The sequence below is a fragment of the Lupinus angustifolius genome, chromosome LG01 (genome assembly GCF_001865875.1).
Source record: "Lupinus angustifolius cultivar Tanjil chromosome LG01, LupAngTanjil_v1.0, whole genome shotgun sequence".
Taxonomy (NCBI): Eukaryota; Viridiplantae; Streptophyta; class Magnoliopsida; order Fabales; family Fabaceae; genus Lupinus; species Lupinus angustifolius.
Genome location: NC_032009.1, coordinates 19,672,552 through 19,699,849, shown reverse-complemented (window position 1 = coordinate 19,699,849; position 27,298 = coordinate 19,672,552). Strand labels below are relative to the sequence as shown.

Sequence of the window (27,298 nt, the reverse complement as noted above, 5' to 3'; positions counted from 1 at the left end):
AAAAAAAAGGTGAGACATCTAACAGTGGACCTAACACTAAACATTTTAAATACTTACCTCACGAGACCAATCCAGAGAGGCTCCCAATCGCCGCAATTGTTGTAATATTGTTCCCCCATACTTGTTTTTCCACTCCCAAACCTATTTTTGCCAATATTCAATAAAGTATGTCAAAACAAACAAATAATATATGTCAAATTATTAAGAGCCATGCCTTGAAGAGTGTTTTGCATAATATACCTCGGAGATAAATTTCTCACGGCCTAGATCATGCCTAGTTAGTTGTTTTTCACGCATTATCTTTTTCTCCACAACTACCTGTTGCATAATAATCATAACAAAATATAATTCAACATCATTTCACAAATAAATATATGCTGAAAGCAGATAACTAAGATATATATTATTGTAGAGTAACCCATAGAACATGAAAAATAACTAAAAATTGGGGTAGAGCATCACTACCTTTTAAAGCTAATGACACAACTAACACACAAATTGCAGCGAAAAACAGCTATCTAAATGCTGCTCTTGCCCCCTTAACTACATCGAGAAAGAAAATATCTATTTTGTTTCTAACCACAAATTTTGGATACAAAGATGCATGTCAAAATGGAAAAGATAAAAGATGTAATTGTGTCTTGGAAGCTAATGTTTTACAAGATACCCCACCAGTGAACAAAAACTAAATTAGTTCACATATCATGACAACAATAGCTCAAAACTAAATGTGCACAGGAAAGTGAACAACAGATGATAAATTAATAGAGAGCTAAGAACGACATGAAATTTTCTGAGTTTAGAAATAGAACCTGTGTGGCGATCCCAGCATGGTCCATCCCAGGGACCCACAAAGCATTGTAGCCTTGCATTCTTCGCCAACGAATCATTGTGTCCTGCAAGCAATAAATCACATTGAGACTAACAATTTTAAGCAGTGAAAGTGGACAGTAAATATAGGGCATAAAGATACCTCTATTGCAGCCGTTAGAGCATGACCTATGTGGAGAGCACCAGTCACATTTGGTGGAGGCAAAACCTATAAAAATATAGCACAATCAGATTCATAATAGGAATTAAAACTAATTGGGGAGGCAAGAAAAAACTCTTTTATATCATCTGAATTTGTGCAGCCACTTTGCGCACAGCTTAAAAGTGCAGAAAGCATATAGCATGATTTAAAGCATGACAAGTTACCCATAGATCAACAGCGCAAAACTTCAGAATCTATTTATGAATTTCATCTGATACTATTAAACACCCAGTATAAAACTACTGGATTTTGATAAAGTTAAACTACAACACAAAGCTCTTGAAAGAATGGGCCACTGCATTTTCATTACACGAGTCTCAAAAATTGTGAATGATCACTTTCACTATACAGTGTAAGGATACATCACATCCCATAAATCTCACATGTGAAGTTGTTTGCACATGCAAATCTCCAATTACACCAAATCGCATGTGTAAAAACACAAGGTTGTTTGTTACTCTCATGTAGAAATATTGAGAAAAAGCAGATAACTTCATATATATAAATTCAACAAGGCACTCACAATAGTAAAAGGTGGTTTGGAGCTGCTAGAGTCTGCCTCGAAATACCTAGATTTCTCCCACCACTCATACCACCTAAAATTGAATCAAAACAAAAGATAAGCATTGTATTACATATAATTTAAGTGTAAAGGCAAAGGGATGTCAGGATTAACACGCACGATTTCTCCACGGCAGCAGGACTGTACTGTTTTGCCATTTGACGCGAGACACGTTTCTTATCACCTGATGGGGTCTCAGGATCAACATAATCTTCGGGATTCTCATCCTCAGCACCACGCCTCACAGTTTTCTTTTCAGTTTTTTTAGAGGCATTGGATGATGATTGCTGCAATTGTTGTTGTTGTTGTTGCTGACACCAAAAAAGAGGAAAATGTGAGAATTTCGAACAAGATCAAATTATCAATCAGGCGAAAAAACAAAAATCTATGTCATAATTTAAAAGATTAAGCAAAATGACACGTTCGATATGCCCATCAGGGGAATCGGGAAGTGTTGACTACCTTAAGAAGAAACTTCTCTTTCTTCAGTTGCTTCTCTCTTGCCTGCCCACAAAAGCAATCAAATTGTCACTTAAGATAATATAAAAATCAACCATTCTATAGCATTCCAATCAAATACACTATAAAACTACTAAGCAAGGAATCACAAACACTTCACAATAATCACCCTCACCTAACACACCCCGAAAACATTATACATTACTAGAAGCATTTGTATATCACAATGGATGGAAATAGTACAATCAATGTTATAAATCTAGAATCTGCAACCCCTACAGACACCGATATGTTAAGATCACGGAAGTCGCCGAAACCATATCGCGAAAACACAATTATTGCCACATATGACCACAATTATCAGAAACATCAAGCCACATCAAACTGTATTTAAACCCTTCATTAAAATAAAGGGCGACCCAATTCACTGAGGCTTTCGGGATTTGAACTCATTAATGTCTTACACATCATAAACCAAACAATCTTACCATTACACTTCAAATGAATATTAGAACAAAAATAACAACAAAAACGGTTAAGGGATAGAGAATTGTAAATACCTTCTCTTCCTTCTTCCTCTTCTTCTCAGGGTCTAGTTCAGGTTGTTGGTTAGGGTTGGTTGACGACGAATCCATGGTGGCGGCGGCGCTGGTGGTGGCGGCGGCGTGAAAGTGTAGCTGCTGCAATTGAGAGTAGTAGGAATAGTACTTAATTAGGTCACAGTTACACACACAAATGTATATTATCAATTTCAATAGTAATAAAGAGTAAAAGATATATGCAACCCGATCTTTTACACTGTGATTGCATCATCTGCCATTTCTAATTATAATTGATAAAGTGTATGTGTATAAATCTTTATACTACCAATAATAATAATATTTGAATGCCACAAAATGAGTTTTAATTTGATCTTACCTTTTTAACTTGTCTTAGGGTAAATGTGCTCAAACTCAATACCCCATGTACTTGATATTTCATTTTGGTATCTCATCAATTCATTACAGAATAAAAACATAATCTTTATATATTTATTGCTAAAAGAAAATGATAGGCTCATCCTAAAGTGATATATGTTATTTTTTTTGTGTATAGGAGTATATAGTATTACTCATGGTTAAAATCAAGAATGATTGTATTACGAGGGAGAAATACATGCATCAATATTGTATGAGTTTTATGTATTATCATTGTATTATTTATTATTTATATTTAATTATTATTGACTCTCCAAAAAATGGTAGATCATGTGACGATTGTGTATAAAAAGTTAGACCCTAATAGTAGATGATACGCTGATTGTATATAAATTTTCAGATTCTTATGACGTAAATGTTATTACACCGTTAAGAATCACGGTTATTATTTACTATCATTTTAATTTATTAAAAATTGAAACAAAATATAAAGAAGTTATTAAACTTAGTTTGGACGCACCAAAACCGGTATGACTAGGTTCGGTTCAATGAATAGAACATAGAGTAAATTACATTTACATCCTCTAAGTTTTAATAAAATTATATAAATTACCCTCTATTTTTTCTACATACAAAAAAATTCATAATTTTTATACATATGATACACTAATTACACCTCTATGAGAAATAAGTGTGATTTTTTAAACAAAAAATTGTGATAAGAATAATTAAGCTAAACAAAATATAGTATACTGTAGAAATAAGTACAATACGAATCAATACATTCTCATTATTTTTTTGTTTCTTACAACATAATATAAGAGTGATTTAAACAATATATTCTTATAATTATTGATACATATTGTAATGAAAATGTACCAACTCATATACTATTTGTACATGTCTCTGCAATATATCATATTTTGTTTAACTTAATTACACTTATCATTTTTTGTTTAAAATATATCATTTATTTCTCATACAGAAATGGTGAATGTAGTGTAATGTATTTATAAAAATCAGGTTTTTTCTTTGGTGTAAAACTTAGAAAGGTGATTAATGTAATTTATTCTAAAATTTATTATTACCATTTGAAATGGTTCTACTCGATTAAAGCTAGCGTTTCTAATATAACAAAATATAAAATACCATAGGTTTAAACATTTAATAAAAATACAAACTTCAGATTCTTGTTTTAAATAAAACAATACGAGGAGAGGTTAGTTAATTAATTTTAATTAAAAGTTATTTTCTAAATTATAGCTTTTCTCAACAATAATAACTATCCATGGTTATTTTTGGGCTTTTACAAACCTCACATGGCTGAAATTTATAATTGGAGTGGGGCCCAATTCTAAATGGGTTACCTCAACCTATTTTCTGCAATTTACTCCTTATTTTATATTACTATTTAAAAACATAAAATTGCTCAACATGGCTACTACTTTTATAAATGAAAAAAAAATATTTATAAATGTAGAGGAAGGTGTCATTATTGTGTAGACATAGTCTTATCATTTCAGTAGCCTCAGACTGAAAGTGTTGTGAAATACGTTTGTCATGTGGGCAATATGAACTTATTGACATCGAGATAATGTAATATTGTTTTTGGCTTAAGAAAAGTTTTTCGACATAGTGAGTACGGGTATGCCTCATCCTATTGCCACAATCCTTTCTTTTAGTAATGCTGATTGTCTAGGCATGATCAACAAATGTAAAGATCGGGCGACCTTATCTATCTAGACTTGATTGATAAATATACATAGTGGATCTTATATGTCTGATCGTTGATCTCTAACCTAACATTAGATGGAATAACCATAATAATTATTTATATCAAACATTATTGATGAAATGCTTGTAATAGATATTAAATTCTATATAAATTTATGATTTATAAATCATAGTCACGTTGCTTCAACTAACTATAAAGTATAAATAATTAAATAGGCTCCTATTATTTTGGTTCTGAATGACCCTTGATCTTGAAACTCACCTTCTTCTTCAAAACCCAGTTTCCACTCACTCCAATCAAATCTTCTCAATCCTTACATCAATGGCAATAACAACAACAACAACACTTATGCTGAATCATTAGCACAAATGTATGCTCAAGTAATTGATAGTGAGAAACTAAAAAAAACACTAGTTCATTCTCAAATGGTTGAACTTGAGAACAAAAATTCTCCATTTTTGGACAGAATGAGTGTGACCAATCCTCTAGAAGAAACTATTATCCCTCATAAATTCATTCGCATGTGTCTTTTTTTTTCCTCTCGAAGTTTTCATTTGAAAAAGGTGAATGTTTGATTCGTATGTAATGTAAATTATTAAAATTTGTATATCATTTTGGGCATAGTAAGATTAGTCTAAAAATACTTCATTAATTGCATAAAAAAGTCAATGTACACCCTGCAATTTTTTATGCATAATCATTATAGTTGACACTTTTGGTGCCCTAGTTATGTAAGATTATACTCATACCACTTTTTGATATATTTTGGAGTACTCAATGCAACTTGCACCTTATCCCAAATCCTAGATCCACCACTGCATTTTGGTCTATTTCAAGCTCCAAACACTGTTAGACCTTCAAAAAAGAAGGCTAGCAGAAATTGGAGAATGAAACTCCAATCTCAAGAGCCCAATAACTACTATGAGCAACCACAATTGTTTTTAAGATTATTATTAACGGAATAAGAAATTTTTTCTTCTATTCTCTACTTTAATTCTTATTTCTTGACTTTTGTTTTTAAATAAGAATAACTCTTGGTTGTTCTTAACCAAAGAAAAGTGAGGGAAAAGAGCTATATGTTGTGGAAAAAAAGTAGATGTTGTAAGACTCAAATAAGAATAAGAATTGTCATTACAACAAAAAAGTAAATGTTTTCTTATTTCATAGAAAATTATAATAAATTATAAAATAATATGTGGGACCCAAGTAAAAATCTAAGTTCAGTATTTCTCAAAACTCATAATGGATACATTTTTCACCATGAAGAAAAATGTAATAATATATGCATTATCTAGGTCAAGATTTATTCACAGTATATAGTTTACTCCCAAAGAAAACTATCTCATAAAAACAAAATTTCAAACTTCAAAAGAATAATTTTTTAATCATCAGATATTGAATGCTCTGGTTTTCTTCCTGATGCACGGATGATTTGACTTACATATAAGCTATATTTTAACTATACTCTCTTAAAATCTATAAAAATGTCTAAATTTTAAAAAGAAATTGAATAACTTTTTTCTCTATAAAAATGTAGAAGTGTATTTTCTTAAAAATAACCAGTTATACGAATACAAATATCTAATCTATTTAATATGTCATAGCATTAAACTTCTCAAGTTAATCAGCAATAACAATAGCAAAATGTATTCATTTATGCTTATGAAAATAGTAAATAGTCATTAACAAAACAGTTCAAGACAAAATCAAGATGACAATTGGCATAAGACTAACATGAATGTTCATACTAAAGATGTCCTATGGCATCATCATGAAGGTGGCCAAAACAAACAGTAACAACTGTAGTGTGAGATATCACCTTGAATCCAAAGGAAGATAACTAAAACCATATTTTGTTTTCGGAAACCACTACATTCAAGCAGCAGCACCTTTTCCCTTCTTCTTCTGAAGTTTCTTCAAATAAAATTCCAGCTCCTTACCTTCCAGAATGTAGCTGCATGATTCAGGAAAAACAAAACAATAAGAACGAATATGAAAACGGTCAACTTCAAATAGATTGACACAATTACAATTTAAGCACTTACCCATCAGCTCTGCCACATTGACCGGGTCGAGATGAGATGGAAGCTAGCAATCTCCCACCACCAAACTGCTCTTCAATGTGAGCATCAAGAGTACGATCTTTCTGGCGCTTCTCAATTTTGCGCTGCAGATGATTACTTTTCTTGGCTTCTTCTGCAGTGGCTTCACTCTCCTGCATTTTAGCGATTACAGGATAAAATAATAGATGTCAGATATACAGGAGAATGGGGTCCACTTCATTAGATTCATAAATTGTATAACAAATTAGTGTGTACCATCCATGTACCATAATTCATATGTTTAGTTTTTATATGATATTATAGAAACAATAACTAGCGAAAAATACATTTTAGGCAATCAAAACTATGAGGAAAAATAATGGGTTGAACGACAATAATATTACAACAAAAAAGACAGAGTACATAAAAAATAATGATGTGAATAAATATTCAAAAAGTATAACCTCTGTGGTGTCCTTCTTAGCGGCTACTTTCTTCTTCCTGCCAACTTCGACACCATAGTGCTGAAGGTACCACTGCTTGAACGGAGCAGCATCAACTTGTACAATAGCACCCTTGACAAGGGTCTGAGTTCGCACAAGCTCATTGTTTGAGGCATTGTAAACCACATCTAGCAAACGAGTCTTGCGAGTTACAGCCTCACTACCCCATGAGAAATTTCCAGTATCCAACCTCAGTGCCCTCCATTTCACATTGCCACCTCTAACACGGATCCTCCTAACTGTCTTGTTGCTCGAAAGCTTAGTGTTAGCTGGCTGGCGACCGAGCTCATACCTATAAGAAACCACAAAAACATTTTAGCTTCAATAACAATTATCAACATAGAATTTCATCATAGTAAATAGTAATAAGCAACATTGTCAAACAAAAAAAGCCATCAAAATAGACATACACAAATTAACTCTATAATTCATTGAAATGATTTGCCATCATTGACCCTTTGGGTCTGTGGTCACTTTGAACCCTTAACGCACTAGTTGTTCTTCTCCTCTCTCTTTCCTAATGTAACTTTGAATCTAATAAAAAAAAGATACACAATATATATATAATCCATTTTAGAAGAAAGGCATTGGAACTATGCAACATAAAATTTCAAAAAATGGTACAATTGCATAGTAACATACATTTCCATGCAACAAAAAATGAGGGCAGTGTAATAAAAAGAAGTTCTAGTGCTCACTCTTAGAAATCCACAAAAACCACCAAAAAATTAAACTAATGCAACCCGAAAAGTGAAAGTCCATGCTTACATAGACCTATTAGACGCTGTAGCAAATATGAAATCCCAATTCAAAAGCCGATAATAACCCATAAATACAACAATCACTCAATAAAACTCTCCTATAGTCTCTTTGTAAGTTGAGTTTTGGAGAGGACGGATGCGAAATGGAAGGATCCGGAATCATAAAATACACTTTTGAGATGACTTCAAAGCTTTCCATTCCATTCCTCCAAAATTTAACTTACAAACAGACCCTTAACAAATAATTGGCTCAAATATTCGCGACACAAATTACACCACCCCTATCCATCAAAAACCTACTCAATCAAAATAATAATAAGATACCATTTCCATTTTAATTTAAACCTATCTAATTCACAACCATGCAAAAATTCCAGCTATAATATATATATATATATAAAGATTAAAGAGTTAATACTTTCTCTTCTTCCTCCATGCCTTCTTCTTGCCACCAGTGGCACGCCTCTTGTGCATAGAATCCCTGGAAATACCTGATAATCAATCATATAACACTCCATTACATAAAATTACATTGCATACACTAATAATGATTGTAATTAACGATGGAAACAATTGCAGATCGAAGAACAATGAAAAATGAGATAATGAATTATACCCATCTTGATCGAGTATTGAGGTGAAGCAACACACTCTCACTATGGGTTCAAATTCGAAACCCTAATATTTTGCGTTATATATTCGCACTTATGAAACCCTAATTGGTGCTTCTATTCGGATACTTAGGCCCAAATGAAGAAAATAAAATTTCTACATAACCTTAACTATATAATCCAGCCCAATACTTATTGTTACCGGACCTTTATTCGAAATCACATTTGTTGTCATACTTTTTGTATCACTCCGTGTATCATCAATTCTGATCGGTTAAAAAACTTGTTTAAGTTAAAATTGTAGTTATTAAATATTTTTCTGGTCAATCATACATCATAGCATATAGAGTGACACAAATATGTGTACATGTGATTTGGTACTTGAAAATAGTTGGTGGGACTCTTCTGTTCAACAAAGTGAGCCACTTGATATGATTCGTGAGAAAATTCTTAATTATTAAACTTTTAACTTGAATATTTTTCTTAATCAATCATAATGATGTATAGAGTGTCCGACTTTGTGGAGCTGAAGATATGCTCTTCTTCCTTACATTTGGTTGTGTCTTTGCATGTGGTGTGCTTATACTTGTCAAGTTGGTTAATTTGATGAAAATAGGATGTTTGAATACTTAAACCGAATAACTTGGTTGAAATGAGTACATTACATGTCTCATGAGTGTCTAAAATGTATTATAAGGTAAAATCACATGTCTTCATGATTTGGTTGATAGTGCATAAGAATCTTTAGTGATAGTACAGTGTAATTAAATTCTCCGAACATATATGAAGTAGACCTATAGAAATTCTTATTGGGGGATTAGATTAAAGACCAATTTATAAAGGAAGAATGATACCAAAAATGTATATGTAAAATGATTGAAAAAGACTTAGAGATTAATGTATTATTCATAACATGATTTATGATAAAACAATTTAGAGTCGTACCAACCACTTAGTCAATCTCACATGATAGGATAAAAAATTTGGTTGTTGTTGTATATGTTTTCTAGATAGCATCATAGAAAGACATGTTACAGTTAAGAATGACAATATATATATTCAGACTTGTGAGTACCCATCAATAATACAATCATAGAAAGACATGTTGTGTATTCTTTAATTATATTTTATGATTGTTATTATAATTTTTCTGAGTGTCTAAAATAACATAAATGCTTATAGAAATTCATGCCCTAATGTATAAGTTATTTGAAATCTTTTAAATAATTTATAAATTCATGAGTTATCCACATATTATTATCTCTCTCCATTGTGGAGGCTTCAACGTAGAGAGCATTGTTTAATGAAGAGTATGTGTAAATTTTATCTTGGAAAAATATATTTTAATACATTGAGAAATGTTTAATTTAGCTTTTTCAGTGTCAACTTCTCTCTTTTGTACTATTTAAACAATATTTTTAGAACTCACATTAACATACTCTTTTCAAAATTTATATGCGTAAAATATTTATCCAAATATGCCTTGATTATCAAGTTCTTGTAAAACAATCACCAAATAAATCTATTTAAAATCTATGCAATGACAATATGAAGTTGAGAACAAGGATAAGTTGACACTCTAATTTTATCCTTTTTATTTCCCCCTTGAACTCCTTTGTGCAAAATGATAATTCTATCCCTCAAAAAATCAAATGATCACCAATTCAATCTTTAAAATGGCTCTAATTTTAATTTTTCAATTTTTTATTATTTTAAGACTAAGTCGATTCATCATTGATTTTTTAGGACAAGTTATTAATAAATAAGAAAATACAATGATAGCACATTAAAAAAACTTACTTCATATATTCATTTATTTTACGAAATTATAATGATTTAGATTTACTCACTAATTCAAATCACATAAATAGTAGATTATTATAGAATGTATGTCTAAGATGAGTAATTTTTTCTTAAAGTAATAATATTTACCACACTTTAATGAATAGATAAAGAAATGGATCTATGGTCTTTTTTTTGTTTCCCACAAGTATCTTTGCACTAGAGGCAATCCTATCTGAGCCGAGAACATTCACAGGTACGTGGGGCTAACTCTCCTAGCAGATATTTTTTCCATCTACAAGACTTGAACCCGATACCTTAAAAAGAAATTAAACATATACCACTTGAACCAACGTCTATTGATAACGAATCTACAGCATGAAGAGGATATTATTGGATCCAATAGTTTAAATGACTTTAAACACTTTCTTGTTATCCTTATCCTTATCCAGCTGGAAAGGGTAAATTGTCTTTTCGCCCTGCTCAATGAGGGCTGGTTCGTCTTTTCATTGTTAAAGTTAAGGGTAGAATCGTTAACAACTTACGAAATAATATTGATGTGGGGACCACGATCCTCATCACACCACAACTAACTAATTTCCATTTTAAAGTAAAATAAATAATTTTTTATTGTTCACATTTTCGGGTAATAAATTAATTCAATTTGGAATTCGTGACTCATAACAAGTATCGCTCCCAATAATTGAACTATCAACCATAATGATACAATTATTTAGTATGACCTTACATCGCTAGACCAATATATTATTGTTAAAATAAATGATTAAACAAAGTTATTTTATACATAAGTTTACCCCATCTTTTTTTTTTACTATTTATTATTTGATATAAGTTTGTTTGATTTAATTTTTTGGGAAAATTACACGATCTAATTATTTTTTAAACATTATTTTGATGGTTTCAACAACATTCTTCAATCGACAACCAAATATAAATAAATTTTAGGTGGATAAATTATAAAGTAGGCATAGCTTAAGACAGTCAAATTCTATTATATGAACTCTATAAAACATATAAAATTATATTTAAATAATGGAATTATCCACCAATTAGTCTTATTGGTTTTCTTAATTGTTTTATATATAAGTTTCTAATTTTAAAAACTGTATCAACCCTTCCTTGATTCTCAAATTTTATCATTTATCTATTAAACTCTAAATACTAACATTTTATGTGTAAATGTAATAATAATACAAGTGGAAAGCAACTAAATAACTTTAATTTATAAGATATCCCAACTAGGTTATTTATAAAAATATAAGCTTAAATTTTTTTATTTCTTTAAATTGTGAAGTTATAAGTTTGTATTAGAATTTATTTATATTCACTATTTATTTTCACACATCATTTACTTATAAATAAAAATAATATAAATGAGAAATTTACGTAGATAATGTTGTTTGATTACATTATCACACGTCTAGTGTAACTTTTTTTGGAAATTATATGATTAACGTAACTTTAATGGAGATCGTGTATGCTATCCACAATTTAAATGATTAAAAGTCATGTTTTTTAAACACGATTTCTATTCTAAATTAATAACAAATTTACTATCTAGTTTGATGGTTATTGTTTTACATGGTGAGCTATAGGTACATGGTTCAACAATCATATAGAGTAATTTTGTTATTAATTTACAATAGAAATCGTGTTTAATGAACATGATTTTTAAAAATCATATTTACCGAACACGACTTTAACAAATAAAGTGAAACTCATGTATGTGAGACACGATTTCTCCAATAACTCGTATTCCTAATCCACGACTTCCCTTAAAATCGTGAATAACAAACACAATTTCTATTAAAATTACACTAATCTTATAATTTCCAAAAAAGTTAGATTAGACATGTGATAATTTAATCAAACTACACTATTAATTTTTTCTAATATAAAGGAATGACAAATGATGGGATATTTATAAATCTATTATAATCTGAATTTTTTATTTTCATCGAAGCACCTAAGCGATTTCCTTATTCTACCATTTTAATATACTTTATCCCGTTTTTTATAAAACCATTTTGAAGTTATTGCTTTAATCCCTTTTCTAGGATTATTTTTAAAGTTATGTGCGCAATAAATAAATAAAAATTGTTTGCTTACTTAAACAATTTGAGGAGAAAAAGAATAGTTGGAATAAAGTGAACATTTGAAGAATATTATCAATACATCATTAATGTAAAGATTCATATATAGATAATGTATCATTTATTATTTATTTAGATTATTACTTTTTTGAAAAGTCAATGATAATTAAAATTAAAAATGAATGGTAGATGATGTAGTAATAATATAAAAAACTCTTACACTATCAACGTATACATCTTTTCTCATTATTACTACCATGTCAATTATTAGAAGCAATATTACTAAACCATGTACATTATTAGAAGCAATATTATTAATATCTCGTCAATTATACATCATTTGATATGACTGTAATATTGTCGTTACCATTGTAAATGCATCAATGTGCAATTATAATGTGATAATGATGCAACTACACAGGGCTACAATACTACTATATCGATCATATCCAGGTTACATCAAATTACATTAAACCATATCAAATTCAAGAATATATTGTTAATCACAAAACATTTCAAGACAATGTTTATAATCTGCATCCAATGGTTGCACCCATATGTTAAAATACTACCAATAACAATTAAGTTACATGTTTGAATCCTGACTATGATATTTTTAAAAAATATAATTTTTTATGCATAAATCAAATTTCCCTAATATAATAATATACTTTAACCAATTTAATTTTATGTATGATATAATTGTCATACTATATTTGTATGGTGAGTGATTTACATGAGGATACTACATTTAAAAACATGGTCAAGAGGAATATTCTGAGAATAAAATGTCGACTCATATTAGGAGGTAAATTATATTTCAATTAGTAAAATCATGATATGTATACTATTTTGTTTAGGTTTAAAAATATTTTATAGAAAATAATTAAATATGACACATGTTATGATTTTAGTAGCCGGAGGATATAACTTAGCTCCTTATATCAAGAAATATTTTATTCTCGAATATTTGTTGGTACTAGCAATGATATCTCTCACTTTTTAAGAAAATAATCTATTTCGAGTTGGGATGACAAAGAACCCAAACCGTACAAATACTCGTAACAGGTACACGCAATAATAACTTATGGATGAGAATAAGTTTTATAATACTCATCTCATGGATATCCACAAATTTATAAATTCACTATTTAATTAATTTTTTATATATTATAGTTTTATTTATTTATTATTATTTTAAGATCATATATAATATACTTTATTATTATTATTTCATAATATATCTATTTGACTATGATCATAAACTTATCATATAAATATCAACTTATTCTTGTAATAATTATTTTTGTATATTTATTCTTATAAAATATATAAATATATAATTAAATTTATAAAAACTCGTTGGATACTCACAAATACTTAGTACTCGCAGATGTTGTAGGTTTAGGAACACAGAAGCACTATGCGCGCCTATTGCCATCCCTACCATCGACATATGTGATTACCCTTTTCAACTACTTTTTTCGATTTCAAGAATCAAATATTTGACCTTTTGTTTTTCCGTAACATCGCCTTATACCCCAACAAATTGTTTAATAACATATATATAAATACTGAATAAAAAGTATGAATATTTAATTTGTTTGGTTACTTCTCCTTTTGGTTTTGTTTCTATGAAACTCTTTCTCCCTGTCATGGCTTCTTCTATCCGTATTCTCTCTCTCTAACAACACCATTTTTTGAGCTTTCTTTTCATACAACCTTCATTCCCATTTTTCTGCTACTCTCAATTATTCATTCCAACCTTGTAAGGAAACTCTAATCAAATGCATTCTTCACTTTTTCTAACAACAATGAGGAATGAAAAAAAAACATAACCTTTGTTTTGGTCACTGGTTTAGAATGTTTTTTTTAATGTTTTTTATCAATATGTTTTGTTTGGTTGGATTGAGCGTGATGTTTTGTTTATATTATATATTGAAAGTAGAGATTTTTATGTTTATATTTGTGTTTTAACTTTTATTGTAATTTTTGCTGCATTCTCTGACATTAATTCTTTGATCTGATTTACATGTTAATTTTGTCACTTCAAGTTGGCCTATGAATTTTTATTTTATTGGGTAGATTTGGCAAAGTGGTATAGGTTGGAATGCTCAGTTATATACATCTACCCTTTCCAGACCCGCCTAATCAGGAGTTTGGTGCACTCGGCCGCTTTTTTCCTTTTTGTTTTGCTTGTTCTGATCTGGTTGTTAGGATCATAGTTTTTATCAGAAGAATTGTTTTCTGATCAGTGTTCTATTGATTGGATAGGAAAATTATGAAGTAATATAATTATAGTTAAGTTTTGTATACAACGAAATAATATCATACTATATTCATATTGTCCTAGTTTTGAACTTTCTAGGTACATATATATATATATACACTTGATGTTCAAGGAGGCTAATTTTGATAAGTAACATCTTTTATTTTATGTTGCAGATTGTTGTCATTTTTTCCAATATATAGTCTTGAATTGAAGTCAATGTAATAAAAATTGGCTGGAACATGTCTAGCCGACCGGGGTTTTGAGGATCGCAACATGTTGACAGATTGCTTGCTGTTTGCAGATGACTTCTACAACGAAAAGTGGATTATTAATGACATTAAATGTTTCATGCTACATTTTAACACTAACTCACCTTCGAAAACTAAGTAGCAACAATATGTTAGAGTCTTTTGACAGTTAGACATCTCTTCATGGAGTCCTGTACCCGTCTCTTGGAAATCTTGTTGGTTATAGAGTTGTAATTCTAATAATGGAGAGGTTAGTTTCTTATCGTCTCTTGATGTGTGTACATTTTCCGGGGTCTCGATCATGTCAGAAGATTAGTTTATTTATTTTCGTTGTTTTTCTTCTTCTAAGGTATAAAATTTTGAGAGAGCTTGGAGATGGTTCTTGCGGTCATGTATATAAAGCCCGTGATATGAGAACTTATGAGATTGTAAGCAATTCTATCAACTTCAGTATTTTCATCTGCTTATGTTCTTTTACTGATCTTTGTATAGATTGTATTTCATTGCGGTATAACTTGAAAGCATCGTTTTTTTCTTCTGTTAGGTTGCTGTGAAAAGATTGAAAAGAAAGTTTTTTTTCTGGGAAGAATACACAAATTTAAGAGAAGTTAAGGTATGTTCTACATTAGAGTTTTGTAGCTATAAGATTATTTTCATGCATTCCTAGAACTGTAAGAAAGATTGTGTTTAAATATGAATATGTCTCCGCTGATGTGCGTTGCATTCCTTTTGCAGATTCTGCGTAAAATGAATCACCCGAATATCATAAAGTTGAAAGAGGTTGTTAAAGAGAATAATGAAATATTTTTCATTTTTGAATACATGGTAAAGAAGCTCTCATTGTTCTTTTTTAATGATTTATATGCATAAGATATGCCTCAGTGTGTTGAGTGATTTTTGCATATCTAAGAGGGTGAGCCTCGATGCAACGGTAAGGTTGCTTGCCTTGTGACTTGGCCACTTGGGGGTTGTGAGTTCAAACCATGCTTTCAAACGATAAAAGAACTATGAACTCCGATGTAATTCATCCAAAACCATCGAATATTTGGATGGAGGTTTGTATTTGCTTTAGCTTTACTAGCAAGTGCTTGACACTAGATTTCACGTCTTCAGGATTGTAATCTTTATCAATTAATAAAAGAGAGACAAAAGCCCTTTTCCGAGGAAGAGATACCATGTTGACAGATTGCTTGCTGTTTGCAGATGACTTCTACAACGAAAAGTGGATTATTAATGACATTAAATGTTTCATGCTACATTTTAACACTAACTCACCTTCGAAAACTAAGTAGCAACAATATGTTAGAGTCTTTTGACAGTTAGACATCTCTTCATGGAGTCCTGTACCCGTCTCTTGGAAATCTTGTTGGTTATAGAGTTGTAATTCTAATAATGGAGAGGTTAGTTTCTTATCGTCTCTTGATGTGTGTACATTTTCCGGGGTCTCGATCATGTCAGAAGATTAGTTTATTTATTTTCGTTGTTTTTCTTCTTCTAAGGTATAAAATTTTGAGAGAGCTTGGAGATGGTTCTTGCGGTCATGTATATAAAGCCCGTGATATGAGAACTTATGAGATTGTAAGCAATTCTATCAACTTCAGTATTTTCATCTGCTTATGTTCTTTTACTGATCTTTGTATAGATTGTATTTCATTGCGGTATAACTTGAAAGCATCGTTTTTTTCTTCTGTTAGGTTGCTGTGAAAAGATTGAAAAGAAAGTTTTTTTTCTGGGAAGAATACACAAATTTAAGAGAAGTTAAGGTATGTTCTACATTAGAGTTTTGTAGCTATAAGATTATTTTCATGCATTCCTAGAACTGTAAGAAAGATTGTGTTTAAATATGAATATGTCTCCGCTGATGTGCGTTGCATTCCTTTTGCAGATTCTGCGTAAAATGAATCACCCGAATATCATAAAGTTGAAAGAGGTTGTTAAAGAGAATAATGAAATATTTTTCATTTTTGAATACATGGTAAAGAAGCTCTCATTGTTCTTTTTTAATGATTTATATGCATAAGATATGCCTCAGTGTGTTGAGTGATTTTTGCATATCTAAGAGGGTGAGCCTCGATGCAACGGTAAGGTTGCTTGCCTTGTGACTTGGCCACTTGGGGGTTGTGAGTTCAAACCATGCTTTCAAACGATAAAAGAACTATGAACTCCGATGTAATTCATCCAAAACCATCGAATATTTGGATGGAGGTTTGTATTTGCTTTAGCTTTACTAGCAAGTGCTTGACACTAGATTTCACGTCTTCAGGATTGTAATCTTTATCAATTAATAAAAGAGAGACAAAAGCCCTTTTCCGAGGAAGAGATACGGTGTTTAATGAAACAAATACTGCAAGGACTTAGTCACATGCACAAGAAAAGATTCTTTCATAGGGATTTAAAACCTGGTAAGGCATACAACTGTATTTAGCAAATTTCGGTTATATATTGTTCTGTTTATACTTTCCAGTTCAATCTGTCTAAAGAGTCATATGAATCGTGATGTATTCGAAATGTTTTCTTCTATACAGAGAATTTGCTGGTGACAAATGATGTTCTCAAAATTGCTGATTTTGGACTGGCTAGAGAAGTATCATCGATGCCTCCGTATACTCAATATGTTTCCACACGGTGGTGAGTCATGCTTTCAAGTTTTATCTCATCTTTTTTAGCCTGCCCGTTTTCACGTGTACTTCAATTTCTCTATGGACAACTTCGGATATAATAATATTTTACGGATTGTTTGTTAATATATGTTCTTTAAGGAGTTATTGTTTTCGTCATTACCATCAACTTTATCACATTTTTGTTTTGGGAATTCAGGTATCGGGCTCCAGAAGTTTTGTTACAGTCCCCATGTTATACTCCAGCTGTTGGTACGCATTAGCAATACTTTCTTTCTTATATAGATGTCTTGATAGTGTGCCGAGTTAGTTGTAGGGAGCTAGCAAGAGTGATTTTGGAGGCAGAAGTTACAATTTGTAGTTTTTGCCTCAATCTGGTTTTGGTAGGCAGAACCATTTTCGGGGTATCCATTGATAACACTAAATACAGATACAAATGTTTACGGCAGTTACGGTGACTGCCAGGCTGCCATTGATAACACTGAACCAAATACAAATGTTTGTGGTTAACTTGAGTTACTTCATGCCATTATGCATTTGTGGACAAACTATTTTTGCCATTTATGCTCTCACCCGGAGATAGAAATCATTCTTGTTTTTCTTGAGGTGGTAAGTAACTTCTAGACATTCTTTGCAGACATGTGGGCAGTTGGTGCTATATTAGCCGAGCTTTTTACTTTGAGTCCCATATTTCCTGGTGAAAGGTATCTTAAGCTCAAATATTTTACGTCTTTGGTTTTGCTTTAAAAAGTTTAAAGTGATGATGAAAACTTATTGCACTCATGTTATTTGTTTTTGTTACAGTGCAGTCATGTTATTTTCTGTCTTATATTTTTGTGCTTTTGCATATTTAATAAAGCTTTTCCACCAACCATAGAATTTTTTGCTATTGTGTTTGCATTTTAATATGAATGGAAAGCACTAGAGTTTTGCCACCGAAGGTGAGATTGCTGTTTTTATTTCACCGAGGACAATCTTGTTCATGAATTCTTTATGAAAATGATGTGGAAAATTAAACTAACAAGATCAAGAATGAGGATTGCCATGTTGGAGCATAACAATGAAGCATTTACGATATAGGTTTCTGATAACTAAATAACTTATGTGCAAGATTGTTTTTATAGCTTCATAATATCTTAGCAAATATTCAATGCGTTATGGGTTTTGGAAGCATTTCTGTACTTATGTATTTGTTTTTTCTTCATTTCTTTGGTCTTATGATTTTTTCTATATAAAAATAGCAATGCCCTTTTGTTCTTGCTTCTCTCAGACACCTCTCTGCTTAGATTTTATAATCTGTGAGACATTGATATTCGGGAGATTGCTACTAATAGTCCGAATCAGTCGATTGGAATCTTTTTCTTTTACATATCACATCATATATATATATATATGGGACTTTCGTCCTCATTAAGTTGTAGTTGATATTTATATCTGAACCGGAAACTTACTCAAAACATGAACTATTTAGTTTTGTTCGTGGACATATCTTATATACATTACTTAAAATAAACATTTACACTTTCCATCACATTTTAGAAAGTTTCTTTTTTTTTTCATTGACAGTGAAATAGATCAATTGTACAAAATATACCACATTCTTGGTACGCCTGATTTAACTCCTTTCACCATAGGGGCGAACAACTTTCGGCTATTGGACCTTGTCGGTCATGAAGTTGTGAGTGTTCACGTAATTGGGGTCTAATTGTGTAATATTACTTCATTTTGTTGTCATGCTTCCATTTTTAACTACTTCCTGTATCTTTTTTGCTCTGATCCTTCGGCAGGTTCAACCCATGAAGCTTTCTGATATCATTCCAAATGCTAGCTTGGAAGCAATAGATTTGATCACTGTACGTTCTGGGCAGTAGAATTGTCCGTCAACCTATCAAATATTAAAATTTATTACAATTTAACCTTGTTAGTAGTGCCGACATTTAATATCTGCTGCACTATAAATTCCGCAGCAACTTTTATCATGGGACTCATCGAGAAGGCCAGATGCAGATCAGTCATTGCAACATCCTTTTTTCCATGTAACGGTTTCTCTGAAGTCTGTTCTACTTCACTTCATATCTTCAATTTACTAATATGTACCGGGACAGGTATCTACATGTGTTTCTCGTCCTCTCCGTGACCCACTTGAGCTGAAGCTGAGTAGAAAGAGTGAGAACATTTCCATTTTCTTTCTGTCTTATTATATCCTTCTTTTAATCACTTTGGCTCTATTGTTTATTTCTTTGCTCATGCACAACTTGCAGGGGCAAAGCCAAATCTTGAGCTGAAACTGCAAGATTTCGGCCCTGATCCGGATGATTGTTTTCTCGGTCTGACATTAGCTGTAAAACCCAGTGGTTCAAACTTGGGTAAATACTATCTTAAGTATTTATTTAACTGAAGTAAAAGTTAGATCATTGGCATTAGTGATTGTGCTTTGCTCTCCCATTTTTAGTAGAATAATAATGTGTTTGGTATTGTTTGTTTCGGTGATTGAAGTAATCCCATCCTTTTGTTGCATTTTCTTGTTTGCATGACAGAAAAATTCCGATTTTCTTCTTAAGATTTGTGCTGGCTGCTTGATCCCTCTCCAAACTTATGTTGCTATTAAAAGTTCGGTTCGGGTTGTGTCCTCTTGGTATGCCAAAGGCTCACAACGATTGAAAGAAGAATTAAGTTCTATTAAACATGAGAAATCAGTTAATTTTATTCGTTTCATTTTCACTTCTCATTTATTATTTTCGTTACATCCAACTATGGAAAATACGGTGGTTAACTTTCGTACATGACTCCCCCCCCCCTCTAAACAAGTCCTGGAAACTCCTGCCCCCGGCCAGCTCAATCTTGTCGTCAGTTACATTTTGTTGATAATTTTTGTCGCACTTCATTATGTGAATCTATGTTCTGTTTTCTGAATGGTGTTGACCTCTTTCTTTGAAATGTTTGAGCTTTTTCCAATATTCTTCTCCTTCTTCACTTGGTTGGTTTGTTTTGGCCTTCACATTTCAAAAATTCTTTTGCTCAACGCTTTTAATAATACACACGGCTGACCATTTAATTACGGCATTTTCTGCAGCTATGGGCCAAAATGTATCTCAGAGTACGAGAAAGGTTGGTATATGCTGCTGTAAATCCAGCAGCATGTGATTTTTATGTTTTGAAAATCTGATATGAGTTTTGTTTACCGCAATTTCGACGTAATACAGTATATAATAATGCAGAATGCGTTGTTCGGCTCGGATATTAATGACCATCCAGACAAGTCGGGTGATTCCTAGTTTCTTACCTTCCATTTGAAATACAATCAAAAGTGCAAAAAATCTAACATTGTGGAATTATTTGAGGACCCTGATTGATGGGGCTTCATTATCATTTCTAGGATAAGACTTGACATTTTGACTTTTCTTTTCAACTTTCACTCTCTTTACGCGATAATAATGAGTTATGTTTTTCGTGCCTCTAGTGTTTTGGAGATTATTATCTCCTGATCAAAATGGAATTCACAACTCAGCAGAGACTTCATTGTCGTTGTCATTCGGGTAAGTTCTTGCTTATACCAAGCTTTTCCTCATCCTATATAGATGGATAATGCTAGTTATAGTTTGCATCAACTTATATACACATTACTTTCCATGTTCCAAATTTCCAATATCATATATCTATCCCATTATATATTTGCCCCATGTTTTTTGGAAGAGAAGATTTTTGCACACACTTATTTCTATCTAACCCATTATCCTATATACACACTTGTTGCAAATTTGTAAATATCGTAGTTTTTTTAGTACTACAAAGGGTACCGTTCACCCTCTAGGTAATGAACTAATCCCTTTCGGGGTGCATGACTGTCCCTCCCTATAAGTGACACTCCCAGAAATCGAACCCTTGCCCTTCTGGTTGTCCTGAGGATCTAGTAGAGCCTTACACTACTAGACCAACGCATTCTTGGTTAAATACGTAATAGTGATTTTTCGTCTTTTGGCTTATCTTCTTGACAGTTCAGTTCAACATCCACAAGTTGGGGTACCACAACAATCAACAGGGTTTTCCTTTCAGCCTTTGCAGCCTAACATCTTAACTGCACCATTTTTGGCTCTGTCTTCGCCATTCCAACGCCGTCACTGCCTGTGATTTCGAGTGTTCCATCTTTGAACAAATGAAGTGTGATCAAATCTTGACAATGCACATAATAATTTTCATCAAAGTTATAATATTTTGTACAGCTTCTGTTTAGGATTAAAATTTTGAATAGTTTCATGTTATAGAATGTAATTATTGAGCAACTTCTATAAGGATACTTTACTCATTTCCTTTACTGTGTAATACTGAAATTCCAACATTGATAAACAGGGAATATGAAATCAGGAAGTGATGTGCACTTTATCTACAACAATTCATGTTAAAGTATCCATTTTGATGACCCAATAAGGCCAGTATTTTATTGAATCACCATCACATGAACCAAATGATAGACTCAAGTGAGAAGAATTGTTATCTTGAGAAATGAAATAAGTTAATATGAATTATTAGTTCTTATTTGAATGGGCAAGATTAGGGCTGATAATGAATCGAACCAACTCGATATTTGTTTGAAACTCATTTCGTTATTTAGCTCGATAAACTTGGTCCATGAACCAAATGAGCTGGAAATTAAGCTCGTTAAATAAACGAATCGAACTTGAGTTGGATATAGTTCGACTCGTTAGGTTCATAAGCTGACTTGATATATATATAAACTAATTTTTTATTTATTATGATCCATACATTATTTTTTATATTTATTGTTATTATATATATAAATAAGATTATATTTGTAATATGTAAAACCTTTTGCAGTATTTTCAAATTTTAATTAATTATTTGAGTTGTCCAAATGAACCATTCGAATTAAACTGAACAATTCACGAATTTTAACCGAGCCGAACTCGAGCTAATAATGTAACTCGTATTGAACTCGAGTCGAGTTTCGAGCTGAATCAATCCTTATCGAGCTGAGCTTTGATTCGATTCGGTTCGGCTCGTTTCAAGCCCTAGGCAAGATTAAGGTTGGCAATGAACTAAACCAACTCAGTATTCGTTCGAAACTCGATTCATTATTTAGCTTCATAAACTTGGTTCATGAACCAAATGAGCTGAAAATTGAGCTCATTAAATAAATGAACCGAACTTGAGTTGCATATAGTTTAACTCATTAGGTTCATGAGCCGACTCAATATATATAAATTAATTTTTATGTTTATTATGATGCATACATTATTTTTTATATTTATTGTTATTATATATATAAACAAGATTATATTTATATATGTAAAACCGTTTGCAGTATTTTTCAAAATTTAATTAATTATTTGAGTTGTCCAAATGAACCATTCGAATTTAACCGAACAACTCATGAACTTTAACCAAGCCGAACTCAAGCTAAAAAAGTAACTCGTATCAAACTCGAATTGAGTTTCGAGATGAGCCGATCCTTATCGAGCTGAATGAACTCTGGTTCGACTCGGTTCCAGCTTTAGACAAGATTAAAAAAATAATCATATAACAAGTAACTAACTTTTAATTCTAACTATTCATAAATGATTGTAAGGTTTAGATTTATTGTTCTCCTGATTTTTATAAGAATTTTTCCACTTAATGTGTGTTGCAGGTGCTAGCTTGCATACACACATTCTACTAGAAACCTGCCTAATTACTCAACATAGTAAAATTTTAATGTTTTCAATATTAATTGAATATTTGCTTTATGTATTATTAGGAAGATTTTTTAAGAAGTGTAATTAAAAGGATGCATCATTGTTGATTAGGAAAAATATATATTATATTCAACTCTTCTAAAATCAACAAAATGTTCATAATTAATTTTTTTGACTTAAAATTACATCATAATTCATTGATAAGATAATGTTCTAGTAATTTAAAGCCTCGTTTGATCAACATATAAATTAAAAGTTCAAGAATTTGATTTCTATAAGCAACACTTGTATTTTTAAGATATAAAAGTTCCATTAATAAGCACAATCACACCATCATTTTTTTCTCATCCCATTCTGATACCCTCATTTTATTCCACAATCTCCCATTGGATTAGAATCCTGAATGGTTTTGAAAAGTGAGAAGAAAAAATAGAAATGAAAATATCTTATTTTTTACTAAAATGTTTACTATTTTATTCCACAATCCACCATCACACACATTTTGCGTGTTGTAAATAAAAATATTTATGACTTGTTTATTAGTTTTTCAACATTAATATTAGTATAATCTTCATTATGTTCCCTAAAGATAGAAAAAATTGAAAAAGTCTAAAATATAAGGGAATATTCCGTAATTCACAACTTTGAAATAAATATTTCATAATAATAATAATTAATACACTTAATAATTTCCATTATTTTTATCACAAGGAGCAATTAATTAATGCTAAGTTGATACACTTTTTTTGTATTTCACTGCTCCATCATAATTGTACTGTCTAATTTCAATCATCTAACTTATTATATTAACTTTGATTTGGACAAAATTTTAACATTCTTTCCTTCAATATAATATCAATATAATGATAGTGTAAATATTTATATAAAATCAGTGTATCATTTATCATTCATTTATATTACTTTCAGTTAATGATAATTGAAAATTAATAATAAGTGATACAATGATAATGCTAAAAACTTTTACCCTATTAGTATACATCTTTTTCTCCTTTTCCTATTGTTGGGGAACCCAAAATATACATATACATTTAATTTTACAGGTACATGATTTAATTAATAAACCAACAATTAAATTGTATCAAAATTCACAGTAATAGACGAAAGTTGCAATGCAAATTTATGGACTTAGAAAAAAATTCATCATATTCACAAATTCTGAATGAGGTTAATTGACTCCTGAGTTGACCTTCACAATATTATTTTCTGTCTTCCACTCATTACTTTTTTTATATATAAATGCAAATAATATTCAAAATGAGAAAGAGCTTAGAGTTTATGGTTTAGGATTCATTTGCTCTTATGACTCATGTTCATATCAATTAATATTCATAAATATAAATAATAAAGTAACAACAACATTTAATATTTAATAATACTGAGGATGCCATTTTAAGGAGAAAAAGGAATGAAATTAAGTTGAATCAAATATGAATTTGAGTAAATAAAGTTTTAATTGGAAAGATTATGTGTTAAAACAAGAAGATTATTAAGATTAAGACATAATTAAAGAATGTAATTGTGTAATGATTTAGATAATAAAATATATCTTCATATTAGGTGATGTTATCTCCTCCAATTACTAAAATCGGGACATGTGTCATATTTAACCACTTTCTATAAAAATATTTCTAAAAACTAAAAATATGTATGACACATGCATAATTTTAATGGTCAAAGCAAATAATTTATCTCCTCATATAAGAGATATTTTATTCTTAAAGAGATATATACATTCGGTATATCATTCACCATTCATTCATATTACTTATATTTAAGAGTTAATATTAATTAAAAATATATGATGTATAATGCAATGAAAAAAAATTCTTATATTATCGGTGCATACATTTTTTTATACCGATTAAATTGGACATAAATAAATGAATGTCATGAGGGTAGTTTTGGAAAACAAAATGGTGGTAGGTGGGATGTGAGCAAAGTTAAATTGTGTTAGGGTTTGACTATAAGAGAGGTACAATTCTAAGACTAAGTTGAACATACATGATTATTTAGTTTTTTTTTCAAACTTTTTTTATTGATCAAAGTTATCACATATTTATCCTTTTTCTTTCAAGCAAAATTTAATACCAATTGGGTGAAGGCTTTTGAGTACATCATTTGAGTTAGGATTCAACTTCTTCAAAATCTAAGGTATGTGGGAATTTTAATTCTCTAGGAACTTTGATTAAGATATTAGAATATGTTTTTTGATGATTGATTCGGTTGCACAAAATTGAAATGCACATTTGTTTGACTTTTATATTTGGTTTCCTTTGTTGTATTCATGTCCATGTTTGTTTTATGTGATTAAGGATGTGTAATTAAATGGATTAAACAAGGGAATAAATATTTGTGTAATCTTAAATCATTGTTGTTTACCAACACGGACGTTGGTTTAAGTGGTACATGCTTGATTTCCCTTAAGCAAGAACTCATGTTTGAGTCTTGTGAATGGAAAAAATGTCAGCTGGGAAAATTAGCCTCACGTTGTTTTATAAGGTGTGTTGGATGATCAATTTAAAAGTTTACATTATGATGCATAAAAGTGAAATCTCCATTATAATTGTGGTTTGATGAGGCAAAATAATATTTGGTGGGGGTTGATGCCATGGTCAAAAGGAAGAGAGGTTATAAACATAGGGTTCAAAAGTGTAGGAAATAAACATTATGAAATTGATATTGATTTAAGCTTGGGGTAAAATAGGAATGGTAAATAAATTCAACTCATGGGTACCCGTGGAAATACACGTAATGAGTATATGCAATAATATCTTATGGGTGAAAATGAGTTACATGATACCCGACCTATGGGTAACGTAAATTTATAAATTTAGTTTTTAATTAATTTATATATATATATATATATATATATATATATTATAGTTTGTACTATTATTTTAAGATTATATATTATATACTTTATTATTATTTTATAATAATTGTTAATGTTTGATTATGATTATAAATTTATCATATAAATATCATATTATTCATGTAATATTTATTTTTACATATTGGTTATTACAAAATATATAATTAAAATTAAAAACCCGTTGGGCAGTGACGGATCTTGATGAAAATTTAGTGACGGATCTTGATCAAAATTTTAGGAGGGACAATAATATTTAATTACAATTTATAATTAAAATTAATTGAATAACGAAAATAAAAAGAAACATACCTGATGAGGCCAAAGATAAAATTTTCAACTATTTCTTTTTAATATAAATCACTGTGTTGTTTGCGAGAAATTCATCTTCTATGTTACTATGTAATTTTGTTCAGTTGATTTTATTGTCTAAAATGATATTTATATAGTAGTTGAACCACAATAGATAAAATAAGATGAATTACTTAGTAATGCAAGATATGACTAACAACATATGGTAGAAAATTTTCAAACTTGAATGGGTAATGAGACCAAAAATAAAATTTTGATATTGAGATCATCTCAAATTAATCTTCATTGCTCATTGAAACTCATTGAATATAAATTTTGGACCAAAAATATATATTGTCAATATTAAATGACTTATAAGTATCATTAGGATATATATTATCAATACATACAATAATTTCTTCAATTAAGTGTAAAATCATTATGACCTCAAATAAAGTCATGTTATTATAAGCAACATCAACATTTAAATGTGTAAGAGAATTTGACCCATTATGTATAATTTTAAAAGAATCACACAAGTTGCACTATGCTTATTTATCAAACTACAAAATTAAAGAATTATGTGAGTTCCAATTAGTATATCCTTAAAGACGTCATTGATGTGTAAGTAAATGGAGTACATCTGCTCCAAAAAGTGTGTAAAACTCTATGTGACACATTTTATAATTTAAAAGTTTAGTAATTATGCATTTTTTCCAACCAAACACAACAAGTGACATATGAAACGACACACTTTGTGGGATACATAT

At 30.5% G+C, this 27,298-nt stretch overlaps 3 protein-coding genes across 6 annotated transcripts in view; 1 reads left to right on the top strand and 2 right to left on the bottom strand.

Moving 5' to 3' along the window:
* Positions 1-2,791, bottom strand: part of LOC109351939 (valine--tRNA ligase, mitochondrial 1) — a 9,412-nt gene extending 6,621 nt beyond the window's left edge. Inside the window, exons 1-8 of one of the 2 annotated variants that reach the window (XM_019593668.1) lie at positions 2,615-2,791; positions 2,058-2,099; positions 1,716-1,900; positions 1,557-1,629; positions 974-1,039; positions 813-896; positions 241-318; positions 58-141 (exon numbers count right to left, since the gene is read on the bottom strand). In XM_019593668.1, coding sequence (XP_019449213.1) covers positions 58-141; positions 241-318; positions 813-896; positions 974-1,039; positions 1,557-1,629; positions 1,716-1,900; positions 2,058-2,099; positions 2,615-2,689 — 687 coding nt within the window. In that variant the 5' untranslated portion in view covers positions 2,690-2,791. Of the gene's footprint in view, positions 1-57; positions 142-240; positions 319-812; positions 897-973; positions 1,040-1,556; positions 1,630-1,715; positions 1,907-2,057; positions 2,100-2,614 lie in introns of both variants that reach the window. The other variant, XM_019593658.1, reaches the window with a different exon arrangement.
* LOC109351932 (40S ribosomal protein S8) lies at positions 6,333-8,762 on the bottom strand. The gene is made up of 5 exons (XM_019593645.1): positions 8,629-8,762; positions 8,431-8,503; positions 7,213-7,543; positions 6,752-6,921; positions 6,333-6,660 (listed from the first exon to the last, which is right to left on the bottom strand). The coding sequence occupies exons 1-5, from the start codon at positions 8,630-8,632 to the stop codon at positions 6,582-6,584; spliced, it is 657 nt and encodes a 218-aa protein (XP_019449190.1). The 5' UTR covers positions 8,633-8,762; the 3' UTR covers positions 6,333-6,581.
* Positions 14,160-21,964, top strand: LOC109351914 (serine/threonine-protein kinase MHK-like). 3 transcript variants are annotated; one of them, XM_019593633.1, is made up of 18 exons: positions 14,160-14,287; positions 14,965-15,289; positions 15,389-15,467; positions 15,584-15,652; positions 15,775-15,864; positions 17,303-17,441; positions 17,565-17,667; positions 17,857-17,909; positions 18,295-18,361; positions 19,224-19,335; positions 19,445-19,510; positions 19,625-19,693; positions 19,763-19,823; positions 19,919-20,023; positions 20,731-20,765; positions 20,876-20,921; positions 21,118-21,193; positions 21,658-21,964. In XM_019593633.1, the coding sequence occupies exons 2-18, from the start codon at positions 15,282-15,284 to the stop codon at positions 21,722-21,724; spliced, it is 1,245 nt and encodes a 414-aa protein (XP_019449178.1). In that variant the 5' UTR covers positions 14,160-14,287; positions 14,965-15,281; the 3' UTR covers positions 21,725-21,964. The 3 variants fall into 3 exon arrangements, with proteins under 3 accessions (XP_019449178.1, XP_019449162.1, XP_019449170.1); XM_019593617.1 differs by having other exon boundaries at positions 14,161-14,287; positions 21,653-21,964; XM_019593625.1 differs by lacking the exons at positions 14,160-14,287; positions 14,965-15,289; positions 15,389-15,467; positions 15,584-15,652; positions 15,775-15,864 and adding exons at positions 16,216-16,439; positions 16,539-16,617; positions 16,734-16,802; positions 16,925-17,014 and having other exon boundaries at positions 21,653-21,964.